Source organism: Vulpes lagopus, chromosome 12 (assembly GCF_018345385.1).
Source record: "Vulpes lagopus strain Blue_001 chromosome 12, ASM1834538v1, whole genome shotgun sequence".
NCBI lineage: Eukaryota > Metazoa > Chordata > Mammalia > Carnivora > Canidae > Vulpes > Vulpes lagopus.
Window position 1 is genome coordinate 6,688,683 of NC_054835.1, and position 20,428 is coordinate 6,709,110.

General features: G+C 54.6%; 2 protein-coding genes across 5 annotated transcripts in view; one reads left to right on the top strand and one right to left on the bottom strand.

Annotated features, from left to right (window-relative positions):
* Positions 1-180: 180 nt before the first annotated feature.
* On the bottom strand, positions 181-13,783 carry CRAT (carnitine O-acetyltransferase). 3 transcript variants are annotated; one of them, XM_041723720.1, is made up of 15 exons: positions 13,635-13,768; positions 11,968-12,106; positions 11,005-11,268; positions 8,359-8,477; positions 7,151-7,204; positions 6,456-6,621; positions 5,905-6,079; positions 4,905-5,083; positions 4,267-4,367; positions 3,566-3,685; positions 3,322-3,444; positions 3,089-3,224; positions 2,663-2,725; positions 1,803-1,940; positions 181-1,085 (listed from the first exon to the last, which is right to left on the bottom strand). In XM_041723720.1, the coding sequence occupies exons 2-15, from the start codon at positions 11,992-11,994 to the stop codon at positions 870-872; spliced, it is 1,881 nt and encodes a 626-aa protein (XP_041579654.1). In that variant the 5' UTR covers positions 11,995-12,106; positions 13,635-13,768; the 3' UTR covers positions 181-869. The 3 variants fall into 3 exon arrangements, with proteins under 3 accessions (XP_041579654.1, XP_041579653.1, XP_041579655.1); XM_041723719.1 differs by lacking the exon at positions 11,968-12,106 and having other exon boundaries at positions 13,635-13,783; XM_041723721.1 differs by lacking the exons at positions 11,005-11,268; positions 11,968-12,106 and having other exon boundaries at positions 13,635-13,783.
* Positions 13,784-14,380: 597 nt separating this feature from the next.
* PTPA (protein phosphatase 2 phosphatase activator) overlaps positions 14,381-20,428 on the top strand; it is a 35,454-nt gene continuing 29,406 nt past the window's right edge. Inside the window, exons 1-2 of one of the 2 annotated variants that reach the window (XM_041723722.1) lie at positions 14,381-14,648; positions 20,086-20,183. In XM_041723722.1, the coding sequence (XP_041579656.1) occupies positions 14,618-14,648; positions 20,086-20,183 (129 nt within the window). In that variant the 5' untranslated portion in view covers positions 14,381-14,617. The remainder of the gene's footprint in view (positions 14,649-20,085; positions 20,184-20,428) is intronic. The other variant, XM_041723724.1, reaches the window with a different exon arrangement.

The window sequence follows — 20,428 nt, forward strand, 5'->3', positions numbered from 1 at the left end:
CTGAGGTTGGCGTTGGCCTGTGGCTCCCTAGCCTAAGCCCAAGAACCCTCCCCTTGGCTGCTCTGGGAGCCTTTGTGGCCCCTGTCTGTTTGGACACTGGGTCCCAGATGCAGAACAAGTTGAGAGAAAGCAAACCCAGGTGTCCACCCCACATTGCCTGCCCCTTGGCTGAAACACCTCTTCACTGACAAATTTCTCCTTTATTAATCACCTTGTACATTACTGTTATATAACCTTGAACATGGTTCAGGAATCAAGCTGAGTGGAAGCGAGCAAGTTTGGGCCTTTGGGCCACATCATCCAAAAAAACGTAGCAGCCCCCAGGAAAGATGGTTCCACCATGTGAGGTGGGCTGGATCAAGGTCTTGAGTTTCCCTTACCGGTACACGTCACACCCTGGCCTCAACCTTGGGGGGGGGGGGTAGCTGGAGCCCCTGGCTCTAGATAGTCCTGTGTCTAGGTCCTCGGGAGCCTGGGGATTGGGGTACAGACACTGGCCCAGCAGCACAGGAGGCAGTGGACTGAGCTAGCCAGAAAAGGACTTCCCAGTCTGTTGCCCTGGCAAGGGAGGGGCTCCTCTGGTTCCTTTCCCTGTAGGAGGGCTCACAGGTGACGCGCTGGGTGCCTGGGCCTGATGCCTTACTCAGCCTCTGAACTCAGCCCAGGACTCGGGCCCCAGCAGTGCTGGGGCTGACCAATGGAAGGCACTGGTTCAGGCCTGCAGGCCCTGCTGGGGGATGCCTCCCCATATCAGTCAGATCTGCAGGGTCCAGGTGGGGGAGGGAGTAAAGGAGTAGAAGTCTGGTGGGTGGCCCATCCCCTCGGGTGGCTTGGCTGTGACACTGGCAGGCCTGAGCATGGGAGGTAGCTCACAGCTTGGCCCGAGGGTGACTCTGCAGCAGAGCGCGCATGTCCAGGAGTGCCTTCTCCAGGTAGTGCGCCAGGCGGGCTGCATTGGTCTCGGCACAGCTGTTGTAGGCCGACACAGAGAAGTTGATGTGCGTCTCCATGGGGTTGTAGCACACACCATAGCCGTCTGGGACCACGGGCCCAAAGAACATGACGCAATCTGTCTTGGCAGGGACCTGGAAATGGCACAGGACTGAGGCTCTTGTCCTACCCCACTGGCTCCCCTCCAGCCCCGTGGTGGCACCAGCCTGCCTTTCTGTATCTCTGCCTGATATGTCCCTTCCTCTTCTCCAGTGGATGGACAACTTTTTCTCATCCTTTGGGCTGTAGTTTTGCAGTCAACCATCTATAGAGCCTTCCTAGTCATTCCTCAGGCAGCTTGAAGTGTTCCCTCCTTGAGAACCCCCTAACCCCCAGCACTTCCCAGGGGGCCGCCACTGCCTCTGTCTCTGTGCTTCTAGCCTACACTGTGAGCCCCCAGGGACAGGGGTGGTGGTCTGTCCCTGCTGTGTCCTAGTGCCCAGCACCAGGTGGCATGGCTCAGATGTTCCTTCATGTTGGACCAGTGAATGAATGAAGCTGATTTTCCCATGAGGTGAGGGCAGGGGCGGGGGGTGGGGTACTCCGACTCCTCAGCCTTCCTAAGCTGCAGTGAAGCCCTCTGACCCTGGCTCTTCCATCAGAACTCAGTTGCTTCAGCAGTGGACATGGGTGTGCCTCTATGGGTTACGCCATCACCAAGGAGGTCTGATCATGTTCTGGACCTTGGCTCTATTCAGTGTAGCCTTTGTCCCACTCCAGCAGGGTCTGTTCCATCCCACCCCAGGGTGCCCAGGGCAGTGGCAGGGCCTGGAGGGCAGGAAAACCCAGAGGGCTCTGGGGCAGTGGCCCACCTGGCTGGTGGAGAGGTTGAAGTGCATAGCAATGGCGTAAGAGGTGTCCATGAAGATGTCAGGCATGCTCACCAGGTCCTCAATGGCCTGCATCTTCAGACCAAGCAGGTGCCGGTCGAAGGCCTCCCCTCGGATGGCCTGTGAGAGGAGGAGCTGTCAGGTGCAGGCCCTGCAGTCCTAGGGGGGTGCCCCTGACCTTCCTCAAAAGCCTATGGCAGCAATGCCTCTTCCATGCAGTGGTCCCTTAGACTCACGAGACCAGAGGGTCCAGGCAGGAGAGCCCTCACTTTATAGATGGGGAGACTGACCTCAGGGACCTTCCCAGGGTGGGGAGTCCCTCTTCCCATTTAAGAACAGGCCTAGAGCTGGGTGGCCTGGCTCTACCCTGGCCATGGGGCCTTCGCAGGTCACTTGTATCTTGGAGCCTCAGTGCCTTCATCTATAAAATGGGGCTGGTTACTGGATTTCCTTTCACAGGGTAGCAGTGAGATCGAAATGGACAACTGCGTGTAACGTGGGCAGAGCCTGGCATACACCGGTGCTCAGAGCCAGACGGGAACCCAGGCCTTAGCCCAAGCTATCAGAGGGCAGGAGTGCTGCTGTTGGCCAGACCCCACATACTCTCAGCATCCTGGAGTCTGGGGCTGTTGAGGAGAGCATGACATAAGATCCAGAGGTTCACCCAGGACCCACAACGTCACTGGTCTAAGCCTCAGTTTCTCCAACTTTAAAAGGGGGCTATTCAGCCTCACTCAGATGCCCCAAGGTTTGGGAAGGACTAGTATAGCCACCCTCACTAAGGGTGGGCAGCCTTTTGCTGCAGGGATGGACAGCTGGGAGATGACGCGTCAGTCAGTCACCTGGTCAGCGTAGGCTCTGTGGGCTTGCACGGCCTTCCGCAGCAGCTCCACCTTCTGGTGCTCCTAGGGGGTGAGGGAGTTGAAGTCTGTTCTGGCATCCACCCCAGCAGCCCACTTCCCAGCCAGCCCTAGGATCTGCACTCCCCAAGAGCAGGAACTGCAGCTGCCGACTCTCATCCATCCTCCCCTGAGGCCTGATGCACAGAGCAGATGCTCACTGCTGATGAGTGAATGAACAGTTCCTTTTTGTCTTTGGCTACCAGGAAGGTCAGGACCAAACTCATGACTCCACCTTCTGTTAAGATTTCCAGCACCCACCAGAGGGTAGGAAGATAGTAGGGGCTCAATTGATGTGTGATGACAGAAAGTATAGGAAGGGGAGGTGGCTCACGGCCGGCTTGCCCACCCTTACCCTGGCCCTCTCACCGACACACTGGGGTCATCCATGGCTTTGACGAAGGTCAGCGAGTCCATGGAGGCGGAGCGGATGGTGTCGGTGCGGCCCAAGTGAAACATGCGCAAAGAGGCACTCTCATATGTGGCGCATGCCTGTTTGTAGATCCTGGGTGGGACAGGGGGCTGAGTACACCCCAGCGGGCTGCCCCACCTCCACCCCCAGGTCCCATCCCTCCTCCATGGGCACGTGGGGTAGGGTGAACCTGTAGTAGGCCAGCTGTAGGGCCATCTGGACGAAGGCATCTGGGCTCAGCTTCTCTGACTTGGGGAAGTCTTTCCCAAAGTGGTGGAACACCATCACCATGATGTCCAGGTCCTGGATCATGCTGGGAGGCAGGAGAGAAGTGGGTGAGGAGCAGGAGCCCGGCAGCCCCTGCCAACCCAGGGAAGGCCCAGGAGTGTTCTGATCCTTTAACTTGACTTCACCCACCCATGCCCACTACTTACATGCTGAGATTCTGCTTCGCCTTTTCAATGTCACTCTTAATCTCGGGTGTGATGTTGAACCGCAGCTTCTTGGGCATGGGCAGGGGTACCATGGGGGACCGCACAAGCTCAGGCTTCTTCCTGCGTGGGACACAGGAGCTCTGGGAGCCTGGGTCCATTGGGACTAGATTGGGGGCATGGGTCCCTGAGGCTGGAGGGAGCCAGCCTAGGGAGACTCTGGGTTTGCTCTTTAGAAAATTGCCTTCAGGGGCAGCCCGGGTGGCCCAGAGGTTTAGTGCCGCCTTCGGCCCACGGTGTGATCCTGGAGACCCGGGATCGAGTCCCACGTCGGGCTCCCTGCGTGGAGCCTGCTTCTCCCTCTGCCTGTGCCTGTGTCTCTGCTACTCTCTCTGTGTCTCTCATGAGTAAGTCAATTAAAAAAAAATTTAAAAAAAGAAAAAATAAAATTGCCTTTACTCCAGCTTTCAAGTGGCTACATGGAGGAGGCCTGGAGAGTGAAGGGACTTGTCCAAAGTAACAGAGCTGGGAAGTGGCAGAGCCAGAACTCAAACCCGGGTCTCAAGACTCCAAGCCCATGCCTTCCTCTGGATTCCTTTGAAGAGACAGATTCCCAGGCACAGGGGAGGATGGCATTCCCCTATGTGTGTCACCCATCACCAGGAGCTAGGGAACTGGGTAGAGGGTGGGACAACCACACTCACGTGAACTCAATGACGTGGTCCACGAGGGCAATGATGGGGGGCCCCTCCGCTGCTGCGTGCTCATACACAAGCCCACAGGAGCCGTCTTCTGCTACAATGAACTAGGGGTGGGGAGTGGGTACCCATCAGGCCCAGGTCCCTGGGGCCACTCTGTGCTGGTTGGGTCTCATGGGAAGCGCCTCTCTGAAGCCATCTCAGGGGTTATGCACGCTTAATATTGTTATTAATAACAGCTAACGCTCACCAGGGGCCCCAGGCCCATTCCAGGCCACAGCAAGCATGTACCTTATGCATGTACCTCACTGAGTCCATGCAATACCCTCCCGGGGAATCAATTTACAGGTGCAGAGAGGGAAGGTCACAGCCAAGACTGTGCCGCTCTGCCTGGCCCCACAGTCCAGTTTCTCTCTGATGTGCTAAAGGAGTGACAGCGGTTTCTGGGACAGGCCCAGTAATGACAGGCTGACTGCTAGGTAATTACAGCCACATCCACCTGCTGGCTTCCCACCTGCTTTACTAGCTGGGAGGCCAGGGACACCCGGGCGCCGGGCAGGAAGTCCTGAGGCTGCAATGGGCCAGGTTTGGGTGTGAGTCCTGGGGTGGGGGTGGGGGTAGTCCTGGCCCCACCGAGTCCTCACCTGCAGCGTCTTGTCAAACCAGCGGTTGCCACTGTTGAGCTTGCCCCCACCCCCATGCAGCATCTGGCCAGCCACGTGGCTGCGGTACACGTCGTCTGAGACACGAGGCATGGGTGCGTCCAGGCACAAGGTGAAGATGCTCTTCTGGATGGAACGTACCGACTCCCTATTCAGCTTGTCTGGGGAAGAAGGTGGGAGAGGTGCAAGATGGGGGTGCATGTCAGGCCTGGAGAGGCCTCAGAGGCTTCCAGAATGTTTATGTGCAGCCCCTGGCACCCCATGAAGTAGGGCCCAATACCAGACCCACATTAGAAAAGAGGAAAGAATAAAAAAAAAAAAAAAAAAAAAGAGGAAAGAGAGGGGCGCCTGGCTGGCTCGTCGGAAGAGCCTGTGACTCCTGATCTCAGATTTTCGAGTTTGAGCCCCACGGTGTGGGTAGAAATGACCAAAAAAAAAATAATAATAATAATAAACTTAAAAAAAGCGGAGGGGGCACCTGGGTGGCTGGGTCAGTTAAGCGTTCAACTCTTGATTTTTGGCTCAGGCCACGATCTCAGGGTCATGAGATCTGAGATCAAGCCCTGTGGCTCGGTGGGGAGTCTACTTGTCCCTCCACTCCCCCCGCCCTTCACCCCACTCTTGTGCATAAATAAAATCTTTTTAAAAAGGGGAAAAAAAAAAAAGAAATGAGGACACAGAAGCCCCAGGTCACATGGAGAGCCAGTGTGGCTCAGGGGACTAACACAGGGGTCTGGGTCTGGGGACAATGCCTCTGACCCAAACAGGATTTGCCAGGAACATGGAGACTGAGGTGGGGTCTGCAGCCAGAGGACTTGGACTCTTAAGAGAGGAAAACTAAACCCAACCAAGCCTCAGTTTCCCCCTCTGTGAAATGGGACAACATCATACATTCTGAGTTGAGAGGATTCGGTGAGAAATGTGGCCACCCAGGGCCTGGTGTGGGCCTCTCTCCCTTCATCCACCCCCACCCCCGTGGCACCTTTGATGAGGGTGTTGTATGCCTTTGCCCAGGAGTTGCGGTGGTTGGAGGTGAGGATGCCCACGGGCTCTTTGTTGGTCTGCAGCGATGAGTTCCAGATCTTCTCCAGCTGCATGAAGATCTGATCAGATGTCAGCGGTGTCCCATCGCTGTGGTACACGTCCAGCTCAAAAAACTATCCGGGCACAGGCAAGTGAAGAGAAGGGAGGCGGGTAGGGGTCTCAGACTGGCAGCAGTTACCTCCCACCCTCCACCTCCTCCTGGCCTCGGAAGCCCAGAAGTCACAGCCAGTGCCAGCTTGGGTCCTGCCCAGGGGGATGAAGCCAGGCCACAGGTGTGAGATGGGAGGAGGTCCTCGAATTGCTCTCCCCAGGCTGGGCAGGCCCTTGGCCCTCCTGGCTGTCCTCAGGCTGGGGCCGAGCAAGGCACCTGGTAGAGATGCCCAGGGCATGCTTGTTCCTGGGGACACATGGGTGTGTGTGTTGGAGAAGCTGACTTTTGGCCCTGCCCACCCCCACCCCCTCCCCGCAGAAGGGCAGGAGCCCACCCACTTGGTAGTTGTGCACCACAGTGATGTGCATGGGCGGCTTCTTGGTCTTGCTGAAGCTGATGACCGTGTCCTGCTTGGGGCCCGGCACACGGCAGGAGGACAGGATCTGATAGTACTGGTTCATGCACAGCGGCTTACCCCCCAGGTACTCCACAGGCAGGGTCTCGCTGCGGGGGCAGAGGGACAGTGAGGGGGCCACCAAGCAAGTAGGCGGGGAAGAGGATAAAACCGACAGAGAGCTGCTGCTGGGCACAGCTGAGGAGGGTCCCTAATCCCCCTCAGCATGAGCTGGGGGTGTGTCAGGGCCTGGCCTGGGGTCAGGAGGACAGTATTCCACTCTGGGGCAGGGGTGCTGCTTGTGTCACCCTGGAAACTCCCTTCCCCCGTGTGCTTCAGTTTGCCAGAAGAGATGAAGCAGTGAGTCAACCTCTGGGGTCCTCTTTGGCTTGGACACCAATTCCAGGGGTCTTTTAGACACGGTCACCAGGTGGCCACACAGTCTCAGAAGCCAGAGCAGAGGACCTAGGTGTCCCAATCCCCACTCTGTCTCCCCAACCCCAGCAGAAGCTGGGCCAAGGAAGTGAAAGCAGCTGAACTCTGGGCCAGCCCAGCATGTGGCTGAGGCGACTGCACTTGCAGGCCCAGGCTGTAGTGGCTATGGCAATTAGGAGGGCAGGGCGGGGGCAGGCTGCTCACTTGTCAACCATGGCCTTGAAATCCAACACGCCCTCGATGAATTTGGCAGCGAACCTGGGGGTACCAATTAGAAATTAGAAGCCGCACGGACACCCCACGCGGACACCCCACAGGAGGTCCCTGGTCAGGTAAGGGAAGGGCCTCGCTGAAGGAGGATACAGATTGCATCACTCCTGACTCACTGCCTGCAGAAAGCCTGAAGGAATTCAAGTGCAGGACCTGTGTTTGGATCCCGGCTTGCCCTTCTAAGCCAGCTTTCTCTTATCTCTAGAGGGAGGGCTCTTAGAGGGCCCAGGGAGATGCTTTTGGCCAAGCCCTGGCAGGACGTAGGTGTAATGAATGAATGGCAGTACGATTACACCTGGGTTACTGGTAGGTGCTGGCTGATTCTACCCACAAAGGGCCTGAAGCCTGGAGCCTGGAAGGAGGTCACCCTTCTTTGAAGCATCAGTTATAAAGGGACCTGGGACCTTGGGGGACAGGGAGTATGAATGGGAGGGCAGTAGCTCAGAGTGTCCCCTCTGATAGGTGCCTTCCTGTTTTGGGGCCTCTGTCTCTCTCAATCTGACCTTCCTCCTGGGATTGTCTGGGCCATACCAATCATGCCTGATACCTGGGCTGCCCCTGGGTCCTAACATTGGGATGACGGGCTAGAGTCTGAGCCCGAATTCTTGGGGCGCCCTGGTCCCTTTAAGAGAAACAGGTGGTAGGCCTGAGTGGCTGGTCCTCAGGCAGGAGATCCTGTCACTGGTATTTTTAACTCTGGTAGCACTGGTACAGAAGCCAGGGCAAGTGTCATGGCCGAATGACATGGTAAAGAGGACTGTGTACAAAGGTCACCCCTGTGGCCAGCTGGAGCGAGAGGGGTGGGGGTGAAGGGTGAGAACTGAGGTGAGGGATAGCCTCAGGTTTATAGGGAGAGAGGTGACATGGGCCACGGTGTGGTTAACAGTTATGAAGCTTTAGAGCCAGGGAGACCTTGCTTTCTGGCCCAGATCAGCCAATCCTGAAAGGTGCTTTTGGGGAAGTCCTTTCATTGTTCTGAGTCTCAGTTTCCCCATCTGTAAAATAGGGATGATACTCCCTACTTCATAAGGCTATATGTGGGGATGAAACATAAGGAACAGGACTGGGGGCCCTATAGTCTCCTGGGGGATTGGACGTTAGGGTCCTGGATGTGCCTGGAGCCCTGTCCCAGCTGCACTCACCGGAGCTGTCCCTGCAGGTCCACAAAGTCCTGTTTGGGCAGTGCCACAGCAGGGCTGGAGTAGATGACCAGGGGCTGGCGGTACTGGAGGTAGGCTGTTTTGAGCCACCATTCGGACAGCTGGGGAAAAGGACCAGAGCCTGTGAGCAGTGAGTGGGGACCTGGCTGGGCCCCTCCATGGAGTACAGATTCTCAGAATGAATGCTCAGATCCAGAACCGTCCACCCCACTTAAACCCACCAGCAGCACCCCATCATTTCCCCTTTGCCTGAGGCAATCAGCATTAGCAAGAGGAATCAGACAAGACCACCAAGCCAAAGATTCCAGAGAGAAAGACTGGCAGGAAACCTGCAGGTGGGGATAGGTTGAGGGGAAGAGGCAGAGATGGTAATCATTTCACTTTTTCTTATACACTTTTGGTCAATGCTTTTATGCTTTTAGAAAGAAAAAAAAAAAAAAAACCACCCCGGATAGACAGAAAAGGGAAAAATGGAAAAAGATATAAAAAGAAAGTCTGATGAATGTGTTTCTGACTGTTCCAGGTAGACATTCTCCCAGGGAGCCAGGAGTGCAGGGTTCAGTGCAGCCCTCAGACCCGGGTCCTTCCTGTTGGTGTCAGACTGGGGAGCAGACACCCAGTGGGATCACAAGGTCAGGGCCACCTGGAGAAAGCTCGCTGAGAGGGTAAATCACTCCCCTAGTGACAAGATCTAGGTACCACATCCTGTGTCCCCATTTGGTGGTCTGTCCTCTACATAAGCGGGGCTCTTTCCATTGGGTGAGCAGTCTCTCTGGGGACCAGCCATGGACAGGTTTTTGAAGGCTCCTGTGTCTGGGCTGTGCAGATTCCCAAGAGACTGTCATCCCTGAGCCTTACATGGTGACTGGGACATGCCCCTCAACTCTGCCCCTTTACACACACGCCTGCAACATCTCCCTGGCAGGTCTCTCAATCCCAGGGGCACACACCCCCACTGTGTTTCCTATCCCCTCTCAGACAGCAGTGGGACATGCCTATTCATCATACAGGTTCTACTTGGGGAACTGCTGGCCTGTGGCACCAGGGCACCAGCCATGGGCCCTTTGCAAGGGCTGAGGGAAGATGACGCGCCCAGGTTGTACAGCAGGCTAGTAAGCAACTGCTGTCTGCTGACTTGTGGCCTGAGGACAGGGCTCCTGGTCAGCCAGACCATCCTGTGTAGCTCAGGACCTCCCTGAGAGCAGCTGTGTGGCTCTGGGCTTTCAGTCTACCTCTCTGAGCTTCAGCTGCCTCTTCTGTGAATCAGGGAGGGGCAGAAAGGAATTCCCTCCTGTCTGGGAACAGCTGGGTGCCCTTCAGCCAGCACCCCCACCCCCACCCCACTGGAGATCTCAGGGCCTCCAGCCAGAGCTGGGAAATAAGTGGAGTTCCTGCAGATGTGGGCATTCCCCCATTAAGAATCTGCTGGGCACTAGGGCCCTGTGAGTGGAGAATGGGATATCCTTGCCCCTTAGCTGGAAAGTTTCTGTTGGAAGGAGTTCTGAGCTAAAAATACTGGTAAGCTGCTGGACCACAGACTCTAAATGCCTGCTGAAGCTCAGTACGTGCTGCCTATCATTTGATGACTCCCACCTCCCGTGTGTGGCCCCCACCCTACCACCTGTCCCACTCAAAGCATCTCCCACCTTACAGGGCCAGAACCTGACTCTGGTTCTCTCTGCCAAAGCAGCTCCCTTCTGGGCCATCTCCAGCTTGGCAAGTCTCCCTCTTCCTTCGCCCCACACAGTTGCTTTAGGTCAGGACTACTTCCCACACAGCCACTGTATGAGCCACTGGTGCTCCCTCCAGAACATAAAATGAAAGGAATGACTTGCCACCCCTCCTGCGGCATCTCCTGGTATCTCCTTTGGGGTACCGGCGCCAGCCTAATCACATGCCTCCCACCCCCACTCCCACTTCCCTCCCAGCAGTCAGGGTGGTCCTTTTCAATTATGTTGAGGTGTAAGATGCATACAGAAAATTGCATGGAGCATCAGTATGGACCCGTTTTCATGAGCTGAACACACCTCATGTGTTACAGAGAACCAGGGCAATCTGATCTGTCACTGAACAACACAAATGCCCTGCCTGGAGCCATCCTGTGATCCCCTCCCTCAGCTCCCACTGAGCTCAAGTCCAGATGCCTTCCTCTGATGCTACCCCGCCCCCAAGCTCTAGGCCATGGTGCTACATTCCAGGCTCTGCTGATGAACACGGTAGGCTGTTGCCACGTTTGCCTGTGTTGTTCCTCTCTCGCAGATCCAACACTACCTCCTCTCTGCCCACTCAGAACAAAGACACTGCCATTCTCCCTTTTTCTCCCGGCCAACTTCACTGCCAGCAACACCTGCCTGCAGTTTAATCAGCTCGCTTCCCACCCTGAGTGAATGTCAGCCCCGAAGGACCACAGTGTGTCCTTCTTGCTCACCCAGGGACCTGACCTAGTGCTAGGCACACAGTAAGCACTCCAGAAACTCCATGGCACAAATAAGTGTGCCAGAGCAGCTGGTATTGGAAAATTCAGCGTGAGGCCAGCAACAGGCCACAGCAAGGGGTCCTTTCACGACCTGAGCCTCTGTGAGGGACTCGGGCCCCCCAACCTGTGTGGAAACAGGGAGCTCCACTCACCCAGTTCTCAGTCTTCCTGGCCCTGCGCTCCAGCCCCTTCTGCAGCCGCTCCCCGACACCCCCCGAGGTCTGAAACTCTTCCACCAGCTGCTTGGTTTGGGTCCACTCCTCCTCGCTCACAATGGGCTGCAGTGCCTTGAGGTAGCGGTCCAAGGACTGCTGAAGCGCAGGCACGGGCAGTCGAGGCAGCGAATCCTGGTGTGCCTTGAAGCGGCTGGAGACCTTCATCAAGGAGGAGGGCTTGAGGAAGCCCAGGGGCTTCACCTGCAGGCAGCAGAACATCTTGCTCATTGTCTCACTGGCCCTGGAAGGCCCTGGCAATCCTAAAGCTCCAGTCCTGGGCACTTATGTGCCAATCCTTGGGGTCAGAGACAGCCTCTTGGGTGGTGCCTGCCTGGCTTCCCAGCCCTCAAACTTTAGGTGTCTCCACCTCTCTGGGGCCTGGAGACGCAGGGAGGGAGAGGGTAGGGGGGTGTGGCCACCCATCCTGGTAAGGCTCTGGGGAACCAAGTCAGGATGAATAGCACCTGTTGGGGGTGGCAGAGCTGAGAGTGACCTCTCACCTGTCTGGAAGCAACAAGGCCCCACCTTCTTCACCCTGGTACAATGAGCCAGCCAGGAGGTAGTGAGGTGACTGCTCCCGCCCAGGGGCCCATACCTCCATTACTCCCACCCCTGCCAAGCTGAGAAATAAGAGGCAAAAAGAGAAAGTCAGAAAGAGCCAGATGATGACAGCATCTTTGGGTGAGGGCCAGGCCTTGGTTTTTATCTGTCTGTGGGATGGGGACAGAGGTGGCATAGGGGCAGCGCTGTGGCAAGCAAGAGCTGAATGGCTTGGTAGGTAGGTGAGAGGTGGCAAAGAGAGAAAGTCTGGGAGACTCCGGAGGTGGACAGAAAGAGAGCTAGGAGATCCAAGGCTGCCGACAGCAGTGGGTAGGTGAGTGGCAGAGGATTGTTCCATACCTTCTCTTTCTGCTGCCCGTCCTCCATGGCAGGACTGAAGTTCTGAGCCCTGTCTGTCTGCCTTGGGCTGGACCTCTAAGCCTAACTGTGCTACCCAGTGGGTGAGCAGAACCTAGCAAGAGACAGCCACTTGCCCGGGCTGGAAAGAGAAGACAAGAGCCAAGATTCAGGGTGGGGGAGGCAGCAGTGGCAGTGGCAATGGCTACAGTGGCTACGGTGGCATCTAAGGTTGTGGCTGTGGCAGGCACCCTCCCTGTCAGAGGTGGAGGATTGGGGAGCAGGTGAAGAGGCTGGTAGTAGGCATTGGAGTGGGAGGAAATGTGGAATATGTTCTCCTTTCTTCTCTGGGTGGGCCTGGTGCCAGGGCCAGGAGGGATTAAAAAAATCCACCTGTTGGAATCTGCGTAGGTCTGTTGAATGATGGAAAACTTGGCTGGAGGCAGAAGCTGCCTGGCCGCTGAGGTTACACCATAATCCTGAAATCCTGGGGTTGGTGCAAGAGAGCAGACACTAGGAAAGGGCCATAAGTGGCCATAAGTGGCAGCTAAGAGCTCATCTTGTTTTCCTCCAGGAGGACTCTTGGAGCCCTTCTGGGCTTCCCTTCCACCAAAGCCCGGTTCTCTTGAGCTATAGCTCATTCAGTGGGGAGCCAAGAGTGGACTTTGGGCGCTAAAAAATAAACTGGAGGAGGCTGGTTTCAGGATTCTTCTCCATTTGAGTTACCAGGTCTGGGGGATTCCGGCCAAGTCTCTCCTTGCCTTAGTTTTCCCAGCAGTAAACTGATCAGGCCACCCAGTGGTTCCTGGGGGATGACCTAGAAGCTGTCTGTGAGACTGGGGCACCACCCTTGCCGGGTCAGGGGCAAGGGTGATGTGGAGTCCTGGGCTCTGGGAGAGCTGGAAGAGCCTCTGGGCCAAGTAGTGTCTGTTTGGACACCCTTCTTGGCACAGACAGAAGGAAATGCAGGCAGAGATATGCTTGGAGTAGAGAGGAAAGGAACTCAAATCAGAGCGGCAGCACTGCTTGCTGTCCTGTGGGGAGGACTGTGGGGTAGACTTGGACAAGCTGGGGGAGGGACTGGCGGGTAAGAAGGGTGTGGGGCTGCCACCTGCTGCCTCCTGCCAGTTCGGAGGACCTTCAGAGCAGCCCAGCTTGAGGCCTCCACGTGAGTTTCTCTGGCCACACGAGATTCCCCAAGGGCCATTTGATAAGCTCAAGGAGACTGACCAACTGGATGAGGCTGGAGAAGTGGCTCTAGCCTGGGCACAGATGGCTCGGACTGAGCGTGCGACAGGTGTGCGAGAGAGACTGCTGGTCTCCGGGATCCTTGGCTCTGGGTGTCAGGGAAGGCAGCGTCCCCACTATCCTTTCCGGGTGATCGGGATTTAGGGCCACACGATGTAGGTTCGGTGCGATCGCTGACCTTGAGCGTCAGTCTCCTCCTCTGCCAAGCAGGGTGAGTCCACCTGCCGGTCCCACCTCAGCAGCTAAGAGCTCATCTTGTTTGGCTGGCGGGGCAGGGCAGTGGCCCCTCGGCCTTGTCGCCCCGACGGCCCGCGGCCCCCTTCCGGTGCCGCTGTGGGTCTGGCCCGACTCGCGGCCGCCCGCCCCGCGCAGCCAGCCCGCCCGGTCCAGGGCCCGCCCGGCCGGTTCCCCGCCGCACTCACCACCGTCCTGGCCGCGAAAGCCAACATCGCTGCGGCCCGCCCGCTCACACACAGTCCGCTCGGTCCTCCGCACCGGCCAAAGTCCGCGCCGCCGTCGCCGCCGCCGCCGCCGCCGCCGCCGCCGCCGCCGCCGGCGGTGGGTCGCCGCTAGAGCCTTGGGGCCAAGGTCGCCGAGTCAGCGCCGCGGGCCGGTCCAGGCGGCCCGGCGCCCACCCACCGGGCCGGGCGGGCGGCGGGCGGCGGCTGGGGGCCCCCGGGAGGAGGACTCTTGGGGCGGGGCCGCCAGCCGGTTGCAGGCTTCGGCCGCTAGCTGCGAGCGCGGGGCGGGACCAGGGTGCGGGAAGGGACGGGGCGGGGCCGAGGGCTCAGTTTGTGGTCGCCAGATCCTCTCCGGACTGTGGAATCCAGGAGGAGGGGCCGAGCCCAGGCCGCTGTCCAGCTCGCCGTCTCCCACCTCCAAACGCTGTCTAAGCCGTTGGAGGCAGTAGTGTGCCCCCCTCTCAGCCCCTTTGGTGTCCTTGAGCGCTACTCTCAGAGCGGCAGGAAAACACAGCCATGTCAACAAGGGAATGTCCTCTAATGTGCCTCGGGATAGGGCCAGAGATGACAGGTGGGGAGCGCCCCGCACAAGCATGGCTGCCGCCCTCCCCACCGGCCGGCGGGCCGTTGGCTGCTAGGGAGACGAGCCGGCCGTTGGTGCGCATGCTCCCAGCTGCCCCGCACCAATATGGCCGCCGCCCTCCGGTGAGCGCCGCAGCCGCGAGCCGGCAGTTGCTGGGCATGCTCCTTGAGTGCCCCGCACCAGCATGGCGGCCGTCTTCACGGGGGTGACTTTAATTCTCGGTTTTCGGTTATAGCCGGCCGGTGCTTCTTTTTCTTCAGAAAGCTCTGAGCGCCTGGTGGAACCGGGGAAAGGGAGGGTGTCCGGGGGTGAAAGGTGAGACCCCCCTCAGGCATCCGGACCGGCTCCTGGCGGGAGGAAGATGGCTGAGGGTGAGCGGCAGTCGCCGCCAGGTAGGACGGGCCGGGCCGGGGTGGGGTAGGGGCGCGGGGGCGGGGAGGGGGTGTGGTACTGGGGGGCGGCGAGGTGGCGGCGGGGTCGGGAGGTGGAGGTGCCCGAGCGGCAGAAGCTGCTGGACCCCGGGGAGGACGTGTTGGGGGGATCGGGGGGCCGGGCTAGATCACGGGGCTGCGAAGGGGTGGTGGGTGGGGCGCAACATCCGGACTTGGGGAGCCCCGGCTGCCCAAGGGCCAGGTGCGCAGTGCTGTGGCCAAAGGGCGAGGCCTCTTCCACATTTGGGCTGCGCGTGCTGCGGTGAGCTCTGGAGCTGGTGGGGAATCTGCCAGGGATGGGGGCGAAGGTGATTCTGGGGCTGCCCTTGCCCTGGTGGTGAGGGGTGGTGCTCTGTGGGCCGGGCCCGCCCCCACCCCCTTTCCGGACTCCTCTGCACCGTGCCCACCTACGCTCTTTCCCTCTTGGAGGCGGGGCAGTGCAGTTTTCTTTCCGTGGCTGAAAATTTATTGAGAGAAACGGCCTTTAGTTGTGTAAACCACTAATTTAAAAAAGCTGGTTGTGCAAGAGGAGTCTCTCCCTGGCATCACCGTCTGTAACTTTTCTTTGCACTGTGACCTCACTTTGGTTCATCTCCAATAACTGGGATGGAAGTACCAGAGAAAGGATCTTCCTATATAGAGCCCTGTTTCCTGGAGAAGGGGAAGGCTGTTTGCTGACATCACTGAGCCCACACCGAGCTAGGAAGGACTGACCCTAGATAATTTAAAGTCCTGATAGGGCGAGTAAGTTGACCAAACACAGCTAATGTTTTGAAAGCATTGGATATTCCTTCTAACTGTCTTGCTTTTTGGGGTCTCTGGAAAGGCCTCAGGAACGAGAAATTATGAAGACCAAAAAAGGCATCCACCCCCCCCCCCCCTTCCCAAATAGATTAACAAAGAACTGGGTATGGACTCTTAGGGCCTTTGAAACCAGGCATTTACTTCATTTAATACAAAACTTATGTGCCTATGCCCTTGGAAGTTCTGGTAATGCCTGTGAGAGATATAAGCCAACCAGAATTCTCAGTGAGATGAATATTTCTCCAAAGTTGGGTGGTTGAGGAGACAGCCCATGCACTAAAAGAGATGAAAGCTCGAGGAAGATATCTATGGCTGGAAAGAGCCAGGTCCCTGGAGGTGGTCCTTCTTTGCAGTTTGAAACAGGACATTTTGGAACAAGTAGAAAGAACCACTTCACTCAGTGTGGTGGTGATAACCTTGGATTTTAGAGTTGTACAGACCTGGCTCTGCCTGGCAGATCACATTCTCTGTGAGCCCTTTCTTATCTCTGAAAATGGGTATGTTATACTTTCCCCACAGAGTTGTAGTATGTGTTCCATAGATTACGAGGGCAAAACATAGGGCATGAGGGGTAGTCAGGAAATGTTGATTGCTCTTGTCCTTTTAAAAGGTGGTACAGGTTGAACCTGTAGGCTGGTTCTCAAATGATAGATGATATTACATTATACATTTGGGGAGTTTTAGGAAACATCTCTAAAACTCTAAATATTTCCATCTTACACTGTGAGCTTGTAGGGTATCCACCTGTCCCATGGCACCTTGTCAGAGATAGAATCTGAGGCTGGAGGGGCTCAGTTATCACAGTCTCAGGTTTGAAGGCTTGGTTCTTTGATTTGAGGATCGCATATTCTGGTAACAACATGTGTATGTTCATTAGTGGTTGTTGCAGTGCTTCCTACAAGGTAGCCATTCCCTTGACACTAGGCCTGGCTTGGAGGGCTTCCCACCTGTGAAATAACTTCAGAAGGGCTGTCTCTTGACAGGGAACTTACTTACAGAAGGGCTGTCTGTTCCTAAAGATCATTTGCAAGTTGATTATTTGGAACATGGAACATATTTTCCCATAAAAACAATGAGGTTAGGGGTATGTGGGTGGCTTAGTAGGTTAAGCATCTGCCTTCAGCTCAGGTCATGATCTCAGGGTCCTGGAATCGAGACTGAGTCAGGACTCCGCACTCAGCAGGGAGCCTGCTTCTCCCTCTCCTCCCTGTTCCTGCTCTCTCTCAAATAAATAAATAATCTTAAAAAACAAACCCCAATGAGGTAGGTTAACAGCCTGACCTATATAAAACTTTTTATTTAATAGCATTTTAAGAAAATATTTTATTTATTTATTTGAGAGACAGAGACAGAGCGTGAGCAAGGGGGAGGAGGCAGAGGGAAAGAAAGAAGCGGACATCCTGCTGAGCAGGGAACCCTGTAGGCTGGATCTCCACAGATCATGACTTGAACCAAAGGCAGATGCTTAACCAGCTAAGCCACCCAGGTGGTCCTAATTAATAGTGTCTTAAAGTAATTTACTAATAGTAAGGGCCTTAATTTTGGGTTCTGGGAACAGAGCTTGTAGAACAGGTGGGAGGAGGAAGAGAGTTTCTGATTTGGTTTTTGGGCTCTGGTTTGAATTTTGAATTAGTCAGAGGTTTGCCTTGCTCTCCTCCCAGATTCTCTGTTCTCTTCCATAGGTCTCCAGGTATCATAGCACTTTCTGCTTCCTTAGGGCCTCTTCAGGAATGCTTCAATCTCCCAATTGTCACAAGTTCCAGAACCATCTTAGGCACCTGTCCCCTTTCTCCGTGCAGCCAAGTCAGCTAGGTTTTAGGAGGATAGCAGGGGGACAGATTTATTATATGTCATGAGTGACTCTCTTTGGAGAGTTTGTGTGTGTGTGTGTGTTTTAAGAGATTTGATTTATCTATTCATAAGAGACACACAGAGAGGCAGAGACACACAGACAGAGGGAGAAGCAGGCTCCCTGCAAGGTGCCTGATGTGGAACTCGATCCCGGATCTTGGGATCACATCTGGAGCCTAAGGCAGACGCTAAATTGCTGAGCCACCCAGGCATCCTGAGAGGTTTTTTTTTTTTTTTTTTTTTTTTTTTAAGATTTATTTATGAGAGAGAGAGAGAGAGAGAGAGAGGCAGAGACACAGGAGGAGGGAGAAGCAGGCTCCATGCCAGGAACCTGAAGCAGGACTTGATCCCGGGACTCCAGGATTGTGCCCTAGGCCAAAGGCAGATGCTAAACCGCTGAGCCACCCAGGGATCCCCGAGTTTGTGTTTTTAAAGGAAGGCGTTAACTACTACAACAGAACTTCATTTTTTAAAAAAATATTTATTTATTTATGATAGACAGAGAGAGAGAGAGAGAGGCAGAGACACAGGTAGAGGGAGAAGCAGGCTCCATGCAGGAAGCCCGATGTAGGACTCGATCCCGGGTCTCCAGGATCACACCCCGGGCTGCAGGCGGCGCTAAACTGCTGCGCCACCGGGGCTGCCCCAACAGAACTTCAATAGTAGATTCAGGCACAGCCCCTATCCAAGACTCTTGGGGTCAGGTGTATTTTAGAATTCAGATTTTCTCAGATTTCAGAAAGCAGCACCCCACAATCTTTTTTTTTTTTTAATTTTTATTTATGATAGTCACAGAGAGAGAGAGAGAGAGAGAGAGAGAGAGAGAGAGGCAGAGAGGCAGAGACACAGGCAGAGGGAGAAGCAGGCTCCATGCAAAGGGAGCCCGATGTGGGATTCGATCCCGGGTCTCCAGGATCGTGCCCTGGGCCAAAGGCAGGCACCCAACCGCTGCGCCACCCAGGGATCCCAGCACCCCACAGTCAAACAAAAATACTTCTGCAAAAAACAAAAACAAAACAAAAAAAAACCATATCTGCAACAAAACCTAAATTCCTAATGAGGGATCTGCAAAGCCTGTAAATGTCCTCATGTTGGTTTAGGTTTAACTTTTGTATCAAATGAATTTGTGCCAAGCTTATTTTAAGAACTTTGACTTTTTAGAAGTTTCTGGATTTTGGAATTACAGAGAAGAGACTGAGGGCTTGTATTTCCAGTGTCAGAGTAAAGGGAATCCTGCAGTGTGGACCAGATATTTTTGGCTAGAGAGGCCGCTCATACTAAGCAGTCTGCTTTGGTGTGAAGTTTGCCTGTAGGTCAGCACATGAGACTACCCTGTGTTTTCCTTTCCTCAACTTCTGAATACAGAAAATAGTTGGTTTTTTTTTTTCTGATTACAAAAGTACTGAATGCTAATTTTTTTTTTTTTTTTTTTTTTAAGAGAGAGAGCTCAAAGTGGGAGGAGGGGAGAGGGAGAGAGAATCTTAGGCAGGCTCCACATTTTCAGTGCAGAGCCTGACGTGGGGCTCCATCTCATGACCCTGAGATTATGAGATCATGACCTGAGCTGAAATCAAGAGTTGGGTGCTCAACTGACTGAGCCACCCAGCACCCCATACTGTATGCTAGTTTTTAATAGCAATTTGTAGCTTAGAAATGGAAGTCCCTTATAAATCTTACCTCCTCAAGATAACTATTAACTAACTTTGGGGTTAATCCTTCAGATTTTTCCAATGTACGTGCTATTAGATACATACGTTATTTATACAGTATGTATAGCTATTTTCGCAGTAATGAGATTATATTGTATATAACATAGCTTAATTTTCTCTCTTCGTTTACTAATATCTGGGCTGTTTTCTTATGTCAATAGTTTAGGTTTTATTCTTTTAAAAAGCTGAAGATTTCCATTATATGGGCCATATTATTATTTACCCATTGCCTTATCAATTGATATATGGGCTGTTTCCTTTTTCCATGCAGTGAGTGCCCTTATATGCATCTTTGTGTATTTCTGTGAGCACGTGAAGGCTTGATGCCTACAAGTAGAACTGTTGGCTCAATGGGTCTGTGTGGTTTTTGCTTCAAAAGTCAGTGCTGAATTGCCTCAGCAGATTCTACCAAGACTTCCACCAGCAGTGCTGGAGAATTCCTGCTTCCTCTTCACCAGTCCATGCCAGATGGTTTTTTTTTTTTTTTTTTTTCATGCCAGATGGTTTTAATCTGCCACCCTGATTTGGAAGAGCCGTCTCATTTACATTTCTTTGCTTATTCAGAGGTTGGCAATCTTTTTCAAATGTTTGTTGGTGGTGGCCATTTGTATTTTCTTCCCCCTTCTTTGAATTGCCTGCTTCTGTCTAAAAGGTCAAATTGGTTTTATTTTTCTGACCATTCTCTGGTGAGGGACCAGGAGGTGAGGGCACGTGGCACCACTGAACCTCTAGTTGTTGAGGGGATCATGAGTATGGGCAGGCTCTGTGCTGCTGAAGGAAAGACAGGAGGCTGGTGGGCTTGGCTTTAACAAGCCATTACTCTGTCCTGGGAGTACGTGTCTGGTTTACCCTAGGGACTGGGGATTAGAGTCTTGGTTTAAACGTGTGTGTGTGTGTGTGTGTGTGTGTGTGTGTGTGTGTGTGTGTGTGAGAGAGAGAGAGAGAGAGAGAGAGAGAGAGAGAGAGGAAGGGAGGAAGTTGGGTTGAGGGGAAGATTCTATTTATCTGTTTGCTTTTTCACTTTCTTTGTCAAGATTCCTCGGAGGATATCCCTCCAGCCACTCAGAACTTCATCATTCCGAAAAAGGAGATCCACACGGTTCCAGACATGGGCAAATGGAAGCGTTCTCAGGTACCCGTGGTGTCTGCAGTATTGAGCCAGAGCTGGGATGAAGAACTTGGGCTTTTTCAGAGACCATGAGCTCCTGACCTTTCTTGCTCTTGGAACCAGAGCTGTTAGAAGCTGGGGGGAGAGATGACGGGGGAGCCAGCTGTTCTCTCTCACGGGGAGAAGTTACAGCCAGTCTGGGAGTCAGCATATCTAAGTGAGAGGAGGTTATCCATCTCATTGAAACCTAGGCCAGGAAGGTGGCTGGG